General features: G+C 54.9%; 1 protein-coding gene across 10 annotated transcripts in view; it reads left to right on the top strand.

The window, feature by feature from the left end:
* Positions 1 to 2,533: 2,533 nt before the first annotated feature.
* The window catches only part of BCL11A (BCL11 transcription factor A), a 61,583-nt gene continuing 48,802 nt past the window's right edge, over positions 2,534 to 15,314 (top strand). For 4 of the 10 annotated variants that reach the window (XR_011903042.1, XR_011903043.1, XM_072331546.1 and 1 more), the window contains exons 1-2: positions 2,535 to 3,000; positions 8,017 to 8,346. Coding sequence is in view for 8 of the 10 variants with exons in the window: in XM_072331546.1 (XP_072187647.1) it covers positions 2,946 to 3,000; positions 8,017 to 8,346 (385 nt within the window). In the remaining 2 variants the exon portion in view is untranslated. Of the gene's footprint in view, positions 3,001 to 3,839; positions 3,965 to 4,013; positions 4,102 to 5,203; positions 5,349 to 8,016; positions 8,347 to 15,314 lie in introns of those variants that run through there. The other 6 variants (XM_072331547.1, XM_072331551.1, XM_072331552.1 and 3 more) reach the window with 6 other exon arrangements.

A 15,314-nucleotide genomic window follows, 5' to 3' on the forward strand; every position in this document is an offset into this window, starting at 1 on the left:
CGCAGCGACAAGCGCAGGGGCCGAACCGCAGCTAAGCCCCTCGCAGGAGCTGTTTGTTGACCGCGTTCACGTTCAGAGCCCTGAAGCTAAAAGCACTTTACACCATAAAATAAAAGAGCTGTCTTTTTTTCTAAAAGGTTACGTCTGGAGGCCACGCTGCTCGTACTTCATACAGAAAACTACTGAAGGGGCTATGAAATCCTCCATGATTTACGCTCCCTCTCAGTGCATTAGGATATAGATCTACCCGGCGCTAAAAATACTGTGGAGTTTGTAACCGACGTGAATATATGTGCGTTATTTCAGAAAGTCTGTTAGGAAACTTGTCAACACGTTATAAAAGCATAAACCATGGCTCGGCCATTAAAGGCGAGGATCAGAGACGGAACCGTACCGTGGAAAGCGCCGAGAAAAGTCTCCCATTCAAAACACTGCCGGCCGCGAGCCGACACCCGGCGTACGCCGAAGGGCTCGGGGAGAGCCGCGCTCCATCGTTATGGGGCACGGACCGGGCTGCGCGCCCCGGGCTACGGAGAATAATGGTCGCGGCGTCAGGATTTATCGCCTGGCAAAAGCCGCGTCAGGGCTTGTAAATACAGTTATTTGTGTCCACGGCTGCTCGTTAAACAGCCTCGCTCCTTCCACTAAAACGCAGCAAAATAAAAACCCACCTGCTTTAATAAAGCCCGCGGATACGGCACTCTTAAGAACGCCTCCCGACGCCTCTTTTCTCGGTGTGCCTCTCGTCACATGACGGCGGCAGCGCGGGGGGCGGCGGGCAGAGCGCGTTATCGTGATCAGTGCCGACAGCAGCGCCCGGCCGGCCGGGGGGAGCGCTGAGCTGAGGGACGGCTCCGCTTCGCCCGCACGGTTTGCTCCGCGCCGGCACCGAGGGCACGAGGCTGGCAGGACTCGCCCGCCGCCGCTCCCGAGAGCATCCGTACCGTCCGCTGCAGAGCGCGTCTCACGGGGCGGCCACCGCTGGAATCTTAGCCGCGGTGCAGCGAGACGGCGGGCTGGGGTGTGACTAAGTGATGAATTCACTACGAGTTTTGAAAGAAAACCGACGGAACGCCGCCTGTTATTTATCAGCACCGGCCCCGGCCAGGTGTCCCGCAGTACGTGGGCTTCGGAGAGCGCGCGGCTGCGTAATGACTTGTAATTATTCAGAGCACTGTTAAACGCGAACTGCAGAACGTTTCAGAGGTAATAAAGTCATTACTTCTGCACTGCAGTTACCTTGAAAAGCTTTACGCGCTCCATTATATACAGATCAAATCGTGCGAACGTACCTGTGCCGCACGCACCCGCCCGTTTATATGCGCTCCGCACGGGGCACGTGGCCGCACGGACGCGGCCGGCCGCCCCGTGGGCAACGTGAGCGACCCACCTGGAGCTCCCCCGGCCCCGCGCCGATCGGACCCCGCGCCTCCCGCCGCTCCCGGTTCGGCTCGGCGGCGGGCTGCCCGCGGCTCGGGGTCCCGCTCCGGCACGGGCTCGCCTCGCGCGGTCAACAGGTCCCCGCGCCGCTCCTGCGCTCCGTCCGAGACGCCACCTCCGTTCTCCGTCTTCGCCTCCGCGTCGCGCGCGGGTACTGCCGGCCCGGCGGTGCGGGCACGCCCGGCTCCCGAGCCCGTTCCTGCTGCAACCTGAGCCTTCCCCGTGCCGGCGGCGGCAGCGGGCGCGCGGCGAGGAAGTTGTGGCCGGCGCTGCGCATCCCCCGGCTGCAGCCGCTGCCCCGCGCCGCCGCTCGCTGCCGCGGGCTGGGCTCGGAGGGGCTAGGCGGCGGGGTCCCCGCTCCCTCCTCTCCCGCGCGTTCTCCTCCCGCTCCTCCGCTCGCGGAACTCCTCCCGCCACCACCCTCCCCCCCGCACACACCCCCCTCCGCTCCGGGGCAGGCGGCCGGCTGCCGGCACGCCGCTCCCCACCGAAGTTTGCCTCAGGCCGGCCCGGGCCCCCGCCGCCCCTCGGCTCTCCGCGGGGCCGCCGCCGCCGTCCCTCGGGGCAAGGCCGCGGCTCCCGGGAGGAGGAGATTCCGTCGCGCGGAGGTTGGGGGGGGGGGTGGTGGTGGTGAGGGGGGGACGAGTGGGGACGCCGTCTCCGGATGGGTCCCCTTCGTTTCGGGTGGTCCCCGCTCTTGGCTGGCTTCCTTCAGTCTACCCCCCGCCCCTCCCGAGGGCAGCCTGCCCAGCGTCCCCCCCCCCCCCCCGCGCCTCTGGCTTCAGCGATGTATTTACTTTTCCAGCGGGGGTGTGAGAGTGTGCGCGCTGCCGCTACCTTCTTTCTTTCTCCCTCTTTCCTTCCCCTTTCCCCTTCCTCCCGTCCTTCTCCCGGGCTCGGGTACCGCTCTCCCCGCCCCCTCCTCCCTCGCCCCGCGGCCACTCGCGCCCGGCCGGCCCCCTCCGCCCTGGCCCCGGGGCCCTCCGGCGGCGTGCGCCCGGCGCGCCCCCTCCCCGCTCCCCCCCGCGGTCCTCGGCCATTGGCTTGTCCTGCTCTCTTTTTCATGTCCAGCCCCCGATGAGTGTCCATTGGTGTTGCCTTCGCCTTCCCTCCTCCCCTCTCCCCGGCTCGCCCTGCCCATGTTTTGTATGTCTCTGTCCATCCAGGCTCCTGACGTTCAAGTTCGCGGGGACGTCACGTCCGCACTTGAACTTGCGGCTCAGGGGGGCTTTTGCCATTTTTTTCATCTCGCTCTCTCTCTTCTTCCCTCTTTCCCTCTCTCTCCCTCTCTCTCTTCCTCTCTTTTTTTTTCCTCGCACAAAAAAAAAAAAAAAAAAGCCATGACTGCTATCCCACAATTCATCTTCCCTGCGCCATCTTTGTATTATTTCTAATTTATTTTGGATGTCAAAAGACATTGATGAAGATATTTTCTCGGGAGCCTCCTTCCTCCGCAGCCCGGCGCTCCCGATGTGAGCCGCGCGCTCCGCCGCCGCCAGCCCACCATGTCGCGCCGCAAGCAGGGCAAGCCCCAGCACTTAAGCAAGCGGGAATTTTCGCGTAAGTAAAGCCGTGGAGCGACTCCCGCGATTCCCCCCTTCGCGGATTTAATTTTCCGTTCGAGCGAGAGCGGGAAGAAAATAAAGAAAAGTGAGAGGGAGCGAGAGCGAGCGGAGCACAACCAACTCCCGCCGCTCCGCGATCCCGCGCCGCTCCGCTCATCCCGCCTCGTCCCGCCGCTCCGCTCCGCGCCCCGGCCCCGCTCCGCAGAGCGCCCCGCGCGGGCGGGCAGCAGCAGCCGGGGGGCGGGCGGGCGAAGCGCGGGGCGGCGCGGCCGGGAAGGCGCTGGAAGCCGAGCGGCCGCGGGCGAGAGCGACGCGGAGAGAAAGTCCGGCGAACGCAGCCCGCCGCTCCCCGCCGCTCGCGCCTTCGCACCCTCCGCGGGGCCGGGGGGCGAGGGCGTGCGGGCGGCTCGGGCCCGGCCGCCTTTTGTTTCCGTCGCGGGGGTGCGGGCCGGACCGGCTCCGGCCGCTCCGGGGCCCCCGCCGCCCCACCTTCCCCCGCCGCCCCGCCGCCCTCCGCGTCCCCGGCCCCGGCTCGGCTCGGCTCGGCTCCGGCTGGGGCGGGGGGCAGCCCCGGGCGGGCGGCCGTGGCGCGCCGAGAGGGATTCCCTCCTCGCCCTCGTCTCGCCTGCCTCGCTCGCTTACTATTTTTTGGAAGATTTTCAAAAAAAGTGGAAGTGGATTTTGATTGGGAAAAATCTCGTGTCTGAATGTTTACAAGCGCCGCGTGTGCGGGAAGCCTCCTGCCAACAAACACAGACAAGAGCGAGCCCGGGCTGAGCGCACACCACACGCGCACTCGCGCTCGCACGCTCGCACAGCCGCGAGCCCCGCGCCCGCGTTTAAGCCCCAAACCCGACGTGATCTCCCTGGGAGAGAGAAGACGCAGCCCGGTCCCGGAGCGCCGCTCGCCGCGGAACCGCCGCTCCCCGGTAGCGGCACCGCGCTCCGGGCGGGACACGGTGAGCGGACCGCTCAACGCACAACAAAGGGCACCTCGGGTTGCAGAGAGATGCGGGGCGAGGGGGAGGAAGGGACAGAAAATCCCCTTTTTCTCGGGTGAGCGGGTAGAAGGGGAAACGATATACGCTACTCGGAGGTGGGTTTTTTTTGTTGTATTTTTTTTTTTTCTTTCATTTCTTGCCATCTATTTTCCCCATTATTCCCAGCGAGTGCTGCTCCCTCCCAGGGACGGCACAGGACCCGGCGCGACGCGTTCAGTCCCCGCTCACGCTTTGCAGAACTTTCCGAGCCGTCTTCCTTCCCTCGCTCCCTCCCACCGCTCTCCGCACGTTCCCGCATGCACTCTCTCGGCACTACGCTGGCGCTCGGCTCTCGCTCCTGGGGACGCCTCTCTCGAGGCGGGGGCCGCGACGCCGGCTGGCCCACGCCGCCGTCCCGGAGGGGCCGCCCCGTTCCGCTCGGGCCGGGCGACGGAGGGGCGCGTAGCCGGGCGCGGTGCGGGACGGCCGCGGTGTTTCCTCACGTGTGCGGCCCCGGGCCGGGCCTGGGGCGGGAGCGGGACCGGAGGAGCGGGACCCGGGAGCCGGGCAGGCGGGATGCGCCGGGCGGGATGTGCCGGGCGGTCGCTAGGAGGCACACCGACATCAAAAACCCCGCCGGCAGCGGACTTGAACCTGGCCGGTCCTCTGCGCCCGCAGCGCGGGGGGGGGGAGGGAGGGAGGGCGCGCCGCCGGCCCCTTCCCTTCCTCTCCCTTCCTTTCCCTGCCGGCCCCTCTCCTCTCGCCTTTGTTCTTCTTTTCGGCCGCTGCCGGCAGCGCGCCCGCCGCAGCCGCCCCCGGCCAGAACTCTCCGCAGCCCCCCGCGCCCCCCGGCCGGCCGGACTCATTTTTATTTCAAATTCTTATTATTTTTGGTGGGGGCGGGTGGCAACTTTTGCTCGGAGTTTGGCCCCGCTCGGCTCCCTTCCCCCGGGGCCGCCCAGTGCCGCCGCGTCTCGCCCCCCGCTTCGGGCCGCGAGCTCCGGCCGCAGTTGGAGCAAAGTTGGCACGAGGCGACCACCTTTCCCCCCCACACACACCCCTTAAGCTCTCCTTTTTGCGCTCCTGAGCCGGGCCGAACCGAGCCGGCCTCTGCGCGCCGCTCCCCTTCTCTCCTTTCTCGGGCAGGCGAAAATCCGCGCGGGTCCCCGCAGCCGGCGGGGGGAGACCGCGGTGCCTGGGGATGGGGAAGAAGGAGGGAACAGGAGGGCGAGGAGGAGCGGAGAGACATGTTCATGGCAGAGCAATTTGCATTAAAAACAGGGACGAGTGATTAGGTGCCTAGGCAGGGAATTCAGCGTGCACAAAAATTAAAGGACGCAGCCGGCAGCGCAGGGTACACCAGGTGAATCGTGGATTCGGGCTTGCTTTGGAGATCCGTTTTGTTGTTTGTTGTTTTTTTTTTTTTTCCCTCCTCCTCCTTTTTTTCTGAGAGAGTACTAAGAACACGGCCGTGTTCTGCTGGCTCTGCTTCCATTGGAGCCCAGTGTTGTGTGAGGAGTGCGGTGCCAGCCGTATTTCATACATTACTATATAATTCTCGTTAATTAGCAATAATTTACATTAAGAGCATAGAAAATGTTGAGGTTACAGGTTTTATATCTGTACATTTGATCATCTTGTTATTTTCAAGAACTTTGCCTCCTATAAAATTAATTAGGTGAAATGTGGAGGTGTAATCAGCAACCTCTGAATTACCACTTCATTTCCTGGGTTTGATTGTAAATCAGCCCCGGCAGAGAAGACTTTAGCAAAGTCTATTGTTGTTTAGCACTACTTTTAACTGTCTGGTGTCTCAGCACAATGTCCCCTTCCCCTGCTAAATAACACCGAGGCGTCAGAAATAAATCAGGCCGAGGGAAAACCTTGTAATTGAGGAATGGCTGCAGAGTTCCTCGCTGAGTGAGCTGCAGAGGGAACGCTGTTTATTTTGTGTGTTCCGCTGTGCACTTTTGGTGAGGTAGAAGTTGGATTTACAGCTCAGCCGCAATACCTTTGTCTCTGCTCTGCTCAGCGAGCTAGGGGAGGAATTAGCCCTGTGCTGCTTTGCTCCCTCTGTCCAAAGACAAGGGATGGCTGGGGAGAAAAATGGCATGCAGCAATCCCGCAGCCCATCCCGCTGCCCTCGGGTGCCAGGAATGCAGCCGCTTGCTCTCCACGTGGGGAGGGAAAGCAGGTGATTGAGACATTGCTTTTGTCACTCTGAATGTAACCTTCATCCTCCCGTGGTTGACCTTCTGTTAAATGAGAAGTGGTACCAGAGGCAAGAGCTGCTGGGCTGCATCCCCGTGCCCTACTTGGAGCCGGGGTACGGGTGGCTGCCTGCTCTCTCTATATGATTTCATGCAGCACAACTGGGAGCTACTCTAGATCTTCCTCCCCAGCATTCAGCCCGGGCAGGGCTGAAATAAATTTGACCTGAGTTCACACGATTTTTGCACTTTATCAAAATCAGTTCCAATATCATGCAGCCAAATTAAAATCTATTTTTTGATTCTCTGTGGCTTTAAGTTCATTAAACGTGAAATTGGCAGCTAGCTAAAGAAGGTCAGACCCATTAACTGTTTAGGAGTTGCGTTCCGTCTCGCCCATGTTACCTGGCAGCGAATGGCGGTGCTCTGCGCCTGCAGCACGCTCTCCTTTCTGCCGTTCCCATTAGCACGTGCAGCACTGCATGGGCTAGGGAATAGCACTCTGCTGCTCCGTTTTGTTCCGGCAAGCCTACAGTGGTGGGGGCTGTACACGGCGCTGGGGGCTGTACGCTGCACACATACACTGTACACGCAGTGCTGAGCTATTGTCGTGCAAACTCGGGGAAAAAAAAAAAAGAAAGCAGGCAAAGAGAAAAGAAAGACGACTCTACCTTGTTAGAGCATCCTCTGATGATTACGTGGACAGAAATAGCCTCATAATGAAGCTTTTTGGAGCTCATTCAGAAAATTTGTCAACTTTGACAACATTAGCTGAGGTATTTCGATCTCAGAGAAAGCACCTCTCTGCTGTTAAGAACTGTGGCATTTGCTTGGCCACGCTGCTTGGTGTACGGTGAAAGGCCACCGGTACAAGCATGTTGCGGAGAATTTAGGCATGCCTTTATTTCAGGATGAAAAAGGAAAAATGACTAATTGCCTCACGTCTTTCAGTGCTGCACCGTGTCCTGTGTGGTTGATATCTCTGGGCGGAATTGTTGGTGAATTTGGCATTTATTTGAACCTTGAGGAGCAGCCGGATAGCGAGAGGATCCTCCTCCCACCCCGCAGGAATTCTGACTGCACTTGATTTTTATCAGTCGCTTTTTTTTCTCTGCTATTTCTTTCTTTTCTCCCCCTTTCTGTGAGCGGCTGCTGCTTTTTTCAGTGTGCAAATTATGAGCCACCAAAGTGGGCAGTGGCACACGGGTGCACACGCACCTGCATGGGGAGAGCCCCAGCTCTCTGCCTTCCCTCTGCTCCTGCTTGTAGTGCTTGTGCTGCCTGCATGTTGCACACACAGGGTGTTTGTTGGAGCCTTTCCTCTGCATGCACACGTGTCATTCATGAGCAAAAATTTTACAAAGTGGGTCTGGCTCGGGGAAGTACCCCCCTACGTGTGTGTGTTTGTGTGCGCGCGTGCAATGCTTTCAGCCTTTAATTCATGTACATAAATAATACATCTGGCGATAAAGCACAGGATTCACTTGTTTTCCTAGCACCACCACAGCTTTGCAGCACATTCTCATAGGCTGTTCTTTTGATTTTACCAGTAAATCGTTAAATCGAGTCAGAAATCTGTCCTCATCCGCAGGAGCAGATACAGTGGCAGGATTCTACAGGCTGCGGCTGCTCCTGCACAGTGTGTTCTTGGTGGCCAATGAATTTGGTTCCTGTTGCAGCGGCGATGGTTACGGGGCACTTCTTTGCTTGGGGGGAAGGGGCACACAGTATTGCTTATGGCTGGGAGCTTCCCGTTTGCCCCTGTGCCCAGCGCTCATTACCGGAGTTCTAATGTGTCTCCTTTTGTTTCTCCAAACACAGCTGAACCTCTTGAAGCCATTCTCACCGACGATGAACCTGACCATAGCACGTTGGGAGCTCCAGAAGGGGACCATGACCTCCTCACCTGTGGCCAGTGTCAGATGAACTTCCCGTTGGGGGACATTCTTATTTTTATTGAGCACAAACGGAAACAATGCAATGGCAGTCTCTGCTTAGAGAAGGCTGTGGATAAGCCACCCTCACCCTCACCAAGTGAGCTGAAAAAAGCATCCAATCCCGTGGAGGTTGGCATCCAGGTTACACCAGAGGATGATGATTGTTTGTCAACGTCATCGAGAGGAATTTGCCCGAAACAGGAACACATAGCAGGTAAATTAAAACGAGGAGAAGTGTTTGCAAGCTTATTTCTGTTCCAGTTGCGTGTCCGTGGTCTCACGCAGTGGAGTCTTGTGCCTGGCTGTGCTCCTGGTGGCTGCGCAGAGGCAGAGCAGCAGGCGTGTGCAGCACAGCCCGGCGTGTCTGGCGGCACTGTGTGCAGCTGCACTCACATCGAGCTGTGCCGTCGTCGCCGTCGCGCTGCAGGAGGAGGTCTGGCCCTCTGCGTGTGTGGGGAAGGAGCTGTTGAGCCGTGGGCAGAGCTGGCAGTGAAGGAGTTAAGTGAGCATCAGCCAGCCTAGGTTCCATATTGGCTGTCAGCGTATGGACTGTAATTAAACACAGCCCCATGGCAAAGTGACACCACCGACCTTGACTTTAAGATGCCATTTTCGACTGGCCAGGCCAGAGTAGAGAGGGCAGTTGCTGAAGCGCACAGACATGCTTATTCGAAAAGTTTAAGGGCATGTTGGAAATTTCAAAAGGTTGGTTTGACAGGAAAGGCCGCTCTCTGCAGCCTGCCTCCTCAGCCAAATGATAAATGCCTCTCCGCGCTCACTCTTGTCTCTGATGGTGGTTTTGACAGATGTATCTTGATTTTGTTTGTGATTTACACAACCACATGTCATCCGGACAAATGTCCGAGGCTGGGTTCTGCTTTGTGCAACAATTGGCACAAAGTGTGTTTTTACAAAAGGGTAAATAATTCCTTTTCTGTATCCTCAGTTTGCCAGGGATGGACGTTGGGGGGCTTATTCCGGAGCGGCACAGGGCAGTGCCCATTTCCACGTGCTGACTGTGACACACAGCAAATGAACACGACAGGAGGCTGTGATTAATTGTGTGGGAGCCCGGTGGAGGGGATTTGTGGTCTTCCTAGAGCTGGAGCCATACTAAATCACCAAATATGGAGGAACGGCGATGTGATGTAACTCTGTATTTACATATTGAGCAGCTCTGCTTCAAAGACAGAATGCAGTGTCTGTCAGGCAGGAATTAGGAGCAGTCCTCCGTGTGGTTCCAAATAGGCTGTTCAGGCTGTGAGCTGGGCCTCGGGCATGCTGGGCCTCGGGCATGCTGGGGAACTCCTCGGCACAGGGCCTGGCCCTCGGGATGTGGCCAGCACCCATCTGGTGTGGGACACGCGTGCTCACGATGCCCAGCAGCCCTGCCTGGGGTCAGCAGTGAGATGCAGGCTCAGAGATAGGATAGCCGTGGACTTTGGGCTGTGGAGTCCCTGCAGTGAGCCTTGGGTGCTTTCTAGCTTTGTGTCTGCTTTTTATTCTGTCTATCAGGAGATAACTGAGTTTACAGGTGTTTTTGTTTTTTAAAAAGTTAAAAAAAATGGTAGGAGGCTGCTTTTGGAAGCGTATTCAGGAACTGAGCAAGCTGATGCTTTCTGGTGAGAGACCAGAAGACGTGCATTTAGCAGCGATGTAAAAGCGTTCTTAGTCAGTTGTTCCTCTGACAGAGGTGCTGCAGGTGGGCTGTGGGTACAGGGCGTGCTTTGTCTGTGGGTTTATTGTGTTCAGCAAGTCACCTTGAGTGAGTAATGGTTAAGGAGCAGACCATCTGCAGGAGCAAGCTCTGGGCCACTGAACGCGGAATGATGGCTGCTCCAGTGATGGCTGCTCCAACTGGCATGGATGCATTGCAGGCCTCCTGCTTCCGAGGATGGAGTGGTAACAGCGCTCCAAGCACCCTGTACACCCTGAGCACCCCGTGGACCCTGTGCATCCATGCAGCCTTAGCACCCTGAGCACCTTGCGTACTCCATGCAACAGGGACGGTGTACACGTGTGCGTACCTGGCTGCAGGCGGGCGAGCTCCGGTTTGATGTGATGTAAAATTGGGAGCAATACTGATCTGGCTCTGTTGCTGAAATGCCATAAATTTAACTGGGAATTAATAGGATCTGTTGTGTGAGTCCAACGAGGCAGCTTTCATCAATATGTATGTCAAACACTCAGCACCAGATAGCAGCAGGCTGTGATTTGCAGTGAGTGCTGCGGCTGGGGTTTAGCGATCCGGTCTTGTATTTTACAATAGGGGGAAATACTAACTGAAGTATCTGGAGATCAGTGAATGTAAAATTGCTGTTCACTTATTGAAAAGGCTGAAGAAATATTTATCGCCCACCCGTGTCGGGTTGTAGTGTTCCACTGGTTGGATGTATAAATCTGGGGGAATTAAGGAAGGCTGTTTTGGGCGAGGAGGGACCCTCAGTGCTGCGAGTCCTGTCAGAGCCCCTCTGCCAGTGCTGGTGAGTGCCAAGTGGCTGCACGAGGAAGAGAGAGGTCGCCGGCAGTGCTGGCATCCTTTATTCTTGAGCAGCTTGTTCGATTCAAATATAATAATGGGGAAAAATAACACATGAAATCCCTCTCATAATCAAAGGGAAAGCGGACATAATTTGGTACTGAATTCTGAATCAAGTGCATCTGATTATTGCTGTTCTCAGGAGATCGTGTCTGTGTCAAGTCATTATGCCACAGAAATTTTTTTGGACTGTTACTCGTAGCTGCCATTAGAATTCTGTATGTTGTAAATTGCAATTCCTTATTATTTTGTTTTGTTTCGAATGACAAAAATCATTGATGTCGGAGCAGAACAGTTAGCGTTGCATCTGGGCAATAAGATAAAAACTTGAATTGCATTCGTGGGGGGAAAAATGAAAGTGGAAGCATTTCAGAGTGAAACTCACTCTGCTTTCTCTGAATGTGAAGCAGTCAGATTGGCCTGTGCAGCTCCCCAAAGGAAAAACCTACACGGGTGCTACTGGGGGTTTGTCGCTGGAACCGGCCCCTGTGCAAGCCCTATTGGTAATAAATAAGGCCGAGAAAGGTTGTGAACTGGCAGCTTGGCTGTTTTGTTAAAGTACAATGTCAGAGAAACACTTTCTAAGACAAATTGTAAATAGAAGTGTCACAATGATTGCATGATTGAGCTGCAGAAGTGTCTTTCAATTGTTGGCATTGTCAGAAGACTTTTGAAAGCTTAATTAAATGTAGAGGCTTGTATGGCTGTGAAATTTACTTCTGGGGAAAAATGTAAAAAATATGGGGATGGAGTTGTTGGAACACTGCTCGTGGGGGGCTGGAGAAGTGCCTGTGGTTTGTTGGCCTTCCCTTGTGCCTCCTGGAAATAACGCTTTTTGAGGACACAAGCACGTGATGCCAACATTGTCCTTTGTACAATGTAAAGCTTGTGTTTGTTTTCTTATCCTTGTTGTTGTAGACGGCTAATGTAAAGATGATTCTTTATTGGAAACACAAATACAAGTTCACTCGAGTGAGGCAGAATAAAAAGTTTCCCTCTGCTTCAGTGTGATTGTTCCAGGGAAGCGGCAGAAGTGTTAATACCTTCCATCTCTTCTATTTTGTTCCCTGTCAGACAGATCTTGTGTAGAGGATCAGAAATATGTTTTGCATTCTTCCTCTCATTACATGGGATATTTAATTGTGAAGCTCCCCATGGGCTGAATTGTGTCTGTGGCCAGAGCGCTCATGGCCATGGAGGCAGGCTGCGGGTGGTAAGGGATGTACTGACATCATGTGCTGGGAGCTGGAGTAGGTTCAGCCCCATGGAGCTGGTCTGAGCAGTGCTGGTGGAAAATGAAGCAGGGACCTGAGGAGGGCTCAATTAGCCACCTTCTAATTAGCGTGGTAAGAGAAAGTCTTTCGGAGACATCTCCATATTTTTGTAATGCCTCACTTAAAGTAATGGCATATGCACAGTTTGGTATGTGCAACCCTCGGCACACAAGCTTGTTTTTTATTTAATTCAAACAATGAAGACAATTAAGGATGCTTGAGAGGCAGTGTCAGGCAATGGGAGCTCAGACTCTGGTTGTTTGCCTGCACGGATCCTCATTACAGACAATATTTTGGACACAATTTCCTCCCAGCTTCGGCCCGCTTTTGTATCCAGAGCAGCAGCCCTGCATAAATGCCATTTAGCACTGAGCTGAACTGGCACGTGCCATTCCAAGTGCAGGACCTGCTGGCCGAGTAGCACCGCTGTATCTTACTCCTTGGAGCTGCTTGGCAGCTCTTGGCTTTGTGCGGCCATTGCCAGGATATTGCAGGATTTCATCAAGTATGCTGAGCTCTGTAGGTTTCAGTGCATCAGGACTTACATTTGTACAGGTAACGCGGCCCCACAACTAGCTGGTTTGTTATCTTGACCCTAGAAGCGTGCTGGGCTGGTCCGCGTCCCAGCAGCATTAAGTGCAGCAGGTTTGGGCCTATTGTGGTTGATATCAGCACTCGTTCCATTGTGACTTAGTGCATCCTTTTAACAAACAGCAGGCTCGTAAATGTACTCACAAATGATCATTGTAGTTAGGATGGGTTTTCCATTTCCTAATGAATTCCCACCAAGCGTGGGGTCCTGATCCCAAGTGCAGGTGTGTGGCATTGGCATCAACTGAGTCAATTTGCTTATCAGTGCTGCTGGAGAGACTCACTGGCCGTGTCTCCCAACCCTTGGAATTTGCACCTGGGGGACTTGGAGAGGGCAGAGCATGGAGCTGGGGGCTGTGTGGGGTGCGGTGCGGCAAGGATGGCCCCGTCCCAGTAGGGAACTGGTGCTCGTCTCTGCATTGATGTGGGAGCACGGCCATAGCACCTTGAGGCAGCTCTCAGGTGCGAGCTCAGATGAGCGTATGGAAATGTCCTGTCAGATGCAGTGCAGGAATATTAATGCTTTCTTGCCACCGTGCTATAATAAAGCCACACACAGCAAGCTTAATGTGCAGCCGGCCTGGGGAATTGTACAAAACTTAGGGAGTCTAGAGTGAATGTCAGCAATGGAAAAAATATTCCATGTGCCACAGTTTGCGTTCTTGTTTTGCTTTGATCTAAAGCAAAATGAAAATATCTCCTTCCTTCCTTCCTTCCTTCCTTCCTTCCTTCCTTCCTTCCTTCCTTCCTTCCTTCCTTCCTTCCTTCCTTCCTTCCTTCCTTCCTTCCTTCCTTCCTTCCTTCCTTCCTTCCTTCCTTCCTTCCTTCCTTCCTTCCTTCCTTCCTTCCTTCCTTCCTTCCTTCCTTCCTTCCTTCCTTCCTTCCTTCCTTCCTTCCTTCCTTCCTTCCTTCCTTCCTTCCTTCCTTCCTTCCTTCTTTCCTTCCTTCCTTCCTTCCTTCCTTCCTTCCTTCCTGTGCTCTTCCTCTGAAAAATTGCTTAGTAAGTGAGGGAAGAATAAGAACGTGGCACAGAGCATGGTTGTTTGAAGCATGTTGGTGTCAGTCTGCCGGGGAGTTTTATTATCCGAAGTACCAGCAAGCAACTTATACTTGAAATCATTTGTTTCCTTTTTCAGTCCCTTTTAGTATCTATCAGGATGCGGCTGAAACAAAGAGTGCAGCCGCCAAACATGGGTGGTCCCTGCTGCAGGTGTGGCCTGAGGCTGCGTGCCTGTAGCCCCTGTCCTCAGGGCCTGGGAGCTGCCCCTGCCAGGCGGTGTGTTCTACACTGTGGCTGTCGGAGGGCTTTTCGTAATGCCTTCTATTGGCTGAATCAACAGCTGTCAGGAGCAGTTGTAGGAAACCCACAAAACACACAAAGAAAAATGCATAACGCTTCCCAAAACAAAGCGCTTGAAATGGACTGCCAGAAAGCTGCTGAATTCCGAGTTTGCAAACGGGGCACCAAAGTGTTTCCTCTGCCCCCTCCCTTGAGACCTCAGCCCTGTTGCTGTGACTCTGCTGGGATTGCACCCGGGCTACGGTCGACTGGCACTGCCGGCCCATGTCGGACAGTGTCCAGTGGAGTCAGCCTGAGCCTCCATTGCTGTGTTTCGCAGCAAAATACCTCAGACACCAAGATCCAAGAAAGAAGCAAAGCCTGGCAGCTGCAAAACCCCCAAGGAAATGAGGCTGTGCAATAGCTGTCAAGGAGGAGCCGTGCTCCAGGTAGGCACTGCCGGGGTTCCTGGGGCTGACCCCACTGCTGTGCGCAGCAGGCGGAGGGTGGAGGGCTGCCTGGGGCTGTGGGTCTGGCAGCAACAGGGCCGTTCTGCCTGTGTCCTCCCAGCACCATGCGTTGAGTGCAGGGAAATACACCTACAGCATGATCCTAGTGCAGATAGGAAACCTCTGCCTAACTAGACAATGGAATTACTGCAGAACAACAAAGGCTTAGGGAGGAATCGTGCCTTCAGTGGTGTTGTTACTGTTGTTGTGGATATTATTGCTGTTATTACTACAACTAATACCTTTGTTAAATAAACAGACCTTACAGTTCCTCGCTCCTTAGGATAAAGCGAGGAGTTTAATTCTGAATTCATTGCTTGCATGTGTGATGTTGTAGGCAGCAAAATATGAAATGCAAAAATAAAACCGCCCCCTCTGAAAATTCACAGCAATTAATTTTTCCCGTGGTGTTACTCTGCTACACCATCACAGCTGGGTGTTTTTGGACATGGTGCGAGTGTCTGGGTGTGCATGCTTGTCAGCCGCCAAGTTAGGTCTTTGGGAGCAGGAGAAGATGGGGCTGAGTTCTCCTGCTCCTGGCAGGGCAGCTGCGGTGCTGCAGGAGGGCGGCTGCAGCCCTTCCACGGCATGCACTGTGTGCCTGACGTTCATTCTCCTTTTTAGAAGTAGTTCTTGTGCAAAGGGAAGTGGCGATCGGGAGACTCCGACTCCTGGAGGAGGTAAAGCGCTGCTGCATTGAAAGGAGAGCAGTACCTTCTGACACATTATTTGGAGGCCACATTATTTTGTAATAAACGATAAACCGTCCTGTGTTCAACGTGTGTTATGCTAGAAAAAAAAATCAATAAGGAAAAATTAAATTCTGATAAAAATGCTCTTGGATCTCTGAAAACAACTGCTGTCCTTTTAACTAAAACATTCGAGGAGCTTCAAAGTGAATGTATTTCTTCTGATCTCGGAGCTGTGTGACTGGTACCAGGGAAAAAAAATATCTTATTCTACATACAAGTGGATTGCTTAACAAGTCGG

The sequence above is a fragment of the Excalfactoria chinensis genome, chromosome 3 (genome assembly GCF_039878825.1).
Source record: "Excalfactoria chinensis isolate bCotChi1 chromosome 3, bCotChi1.hap2, whole genome shotgun sequence".
Taxonomy (NCBI): domain Eukaryota; kingdom Metazoa; phylum Chordata; class Aves; order Galliformes; family Phasianidae; genus Excalfactoria; species Excalfactoria chinensis.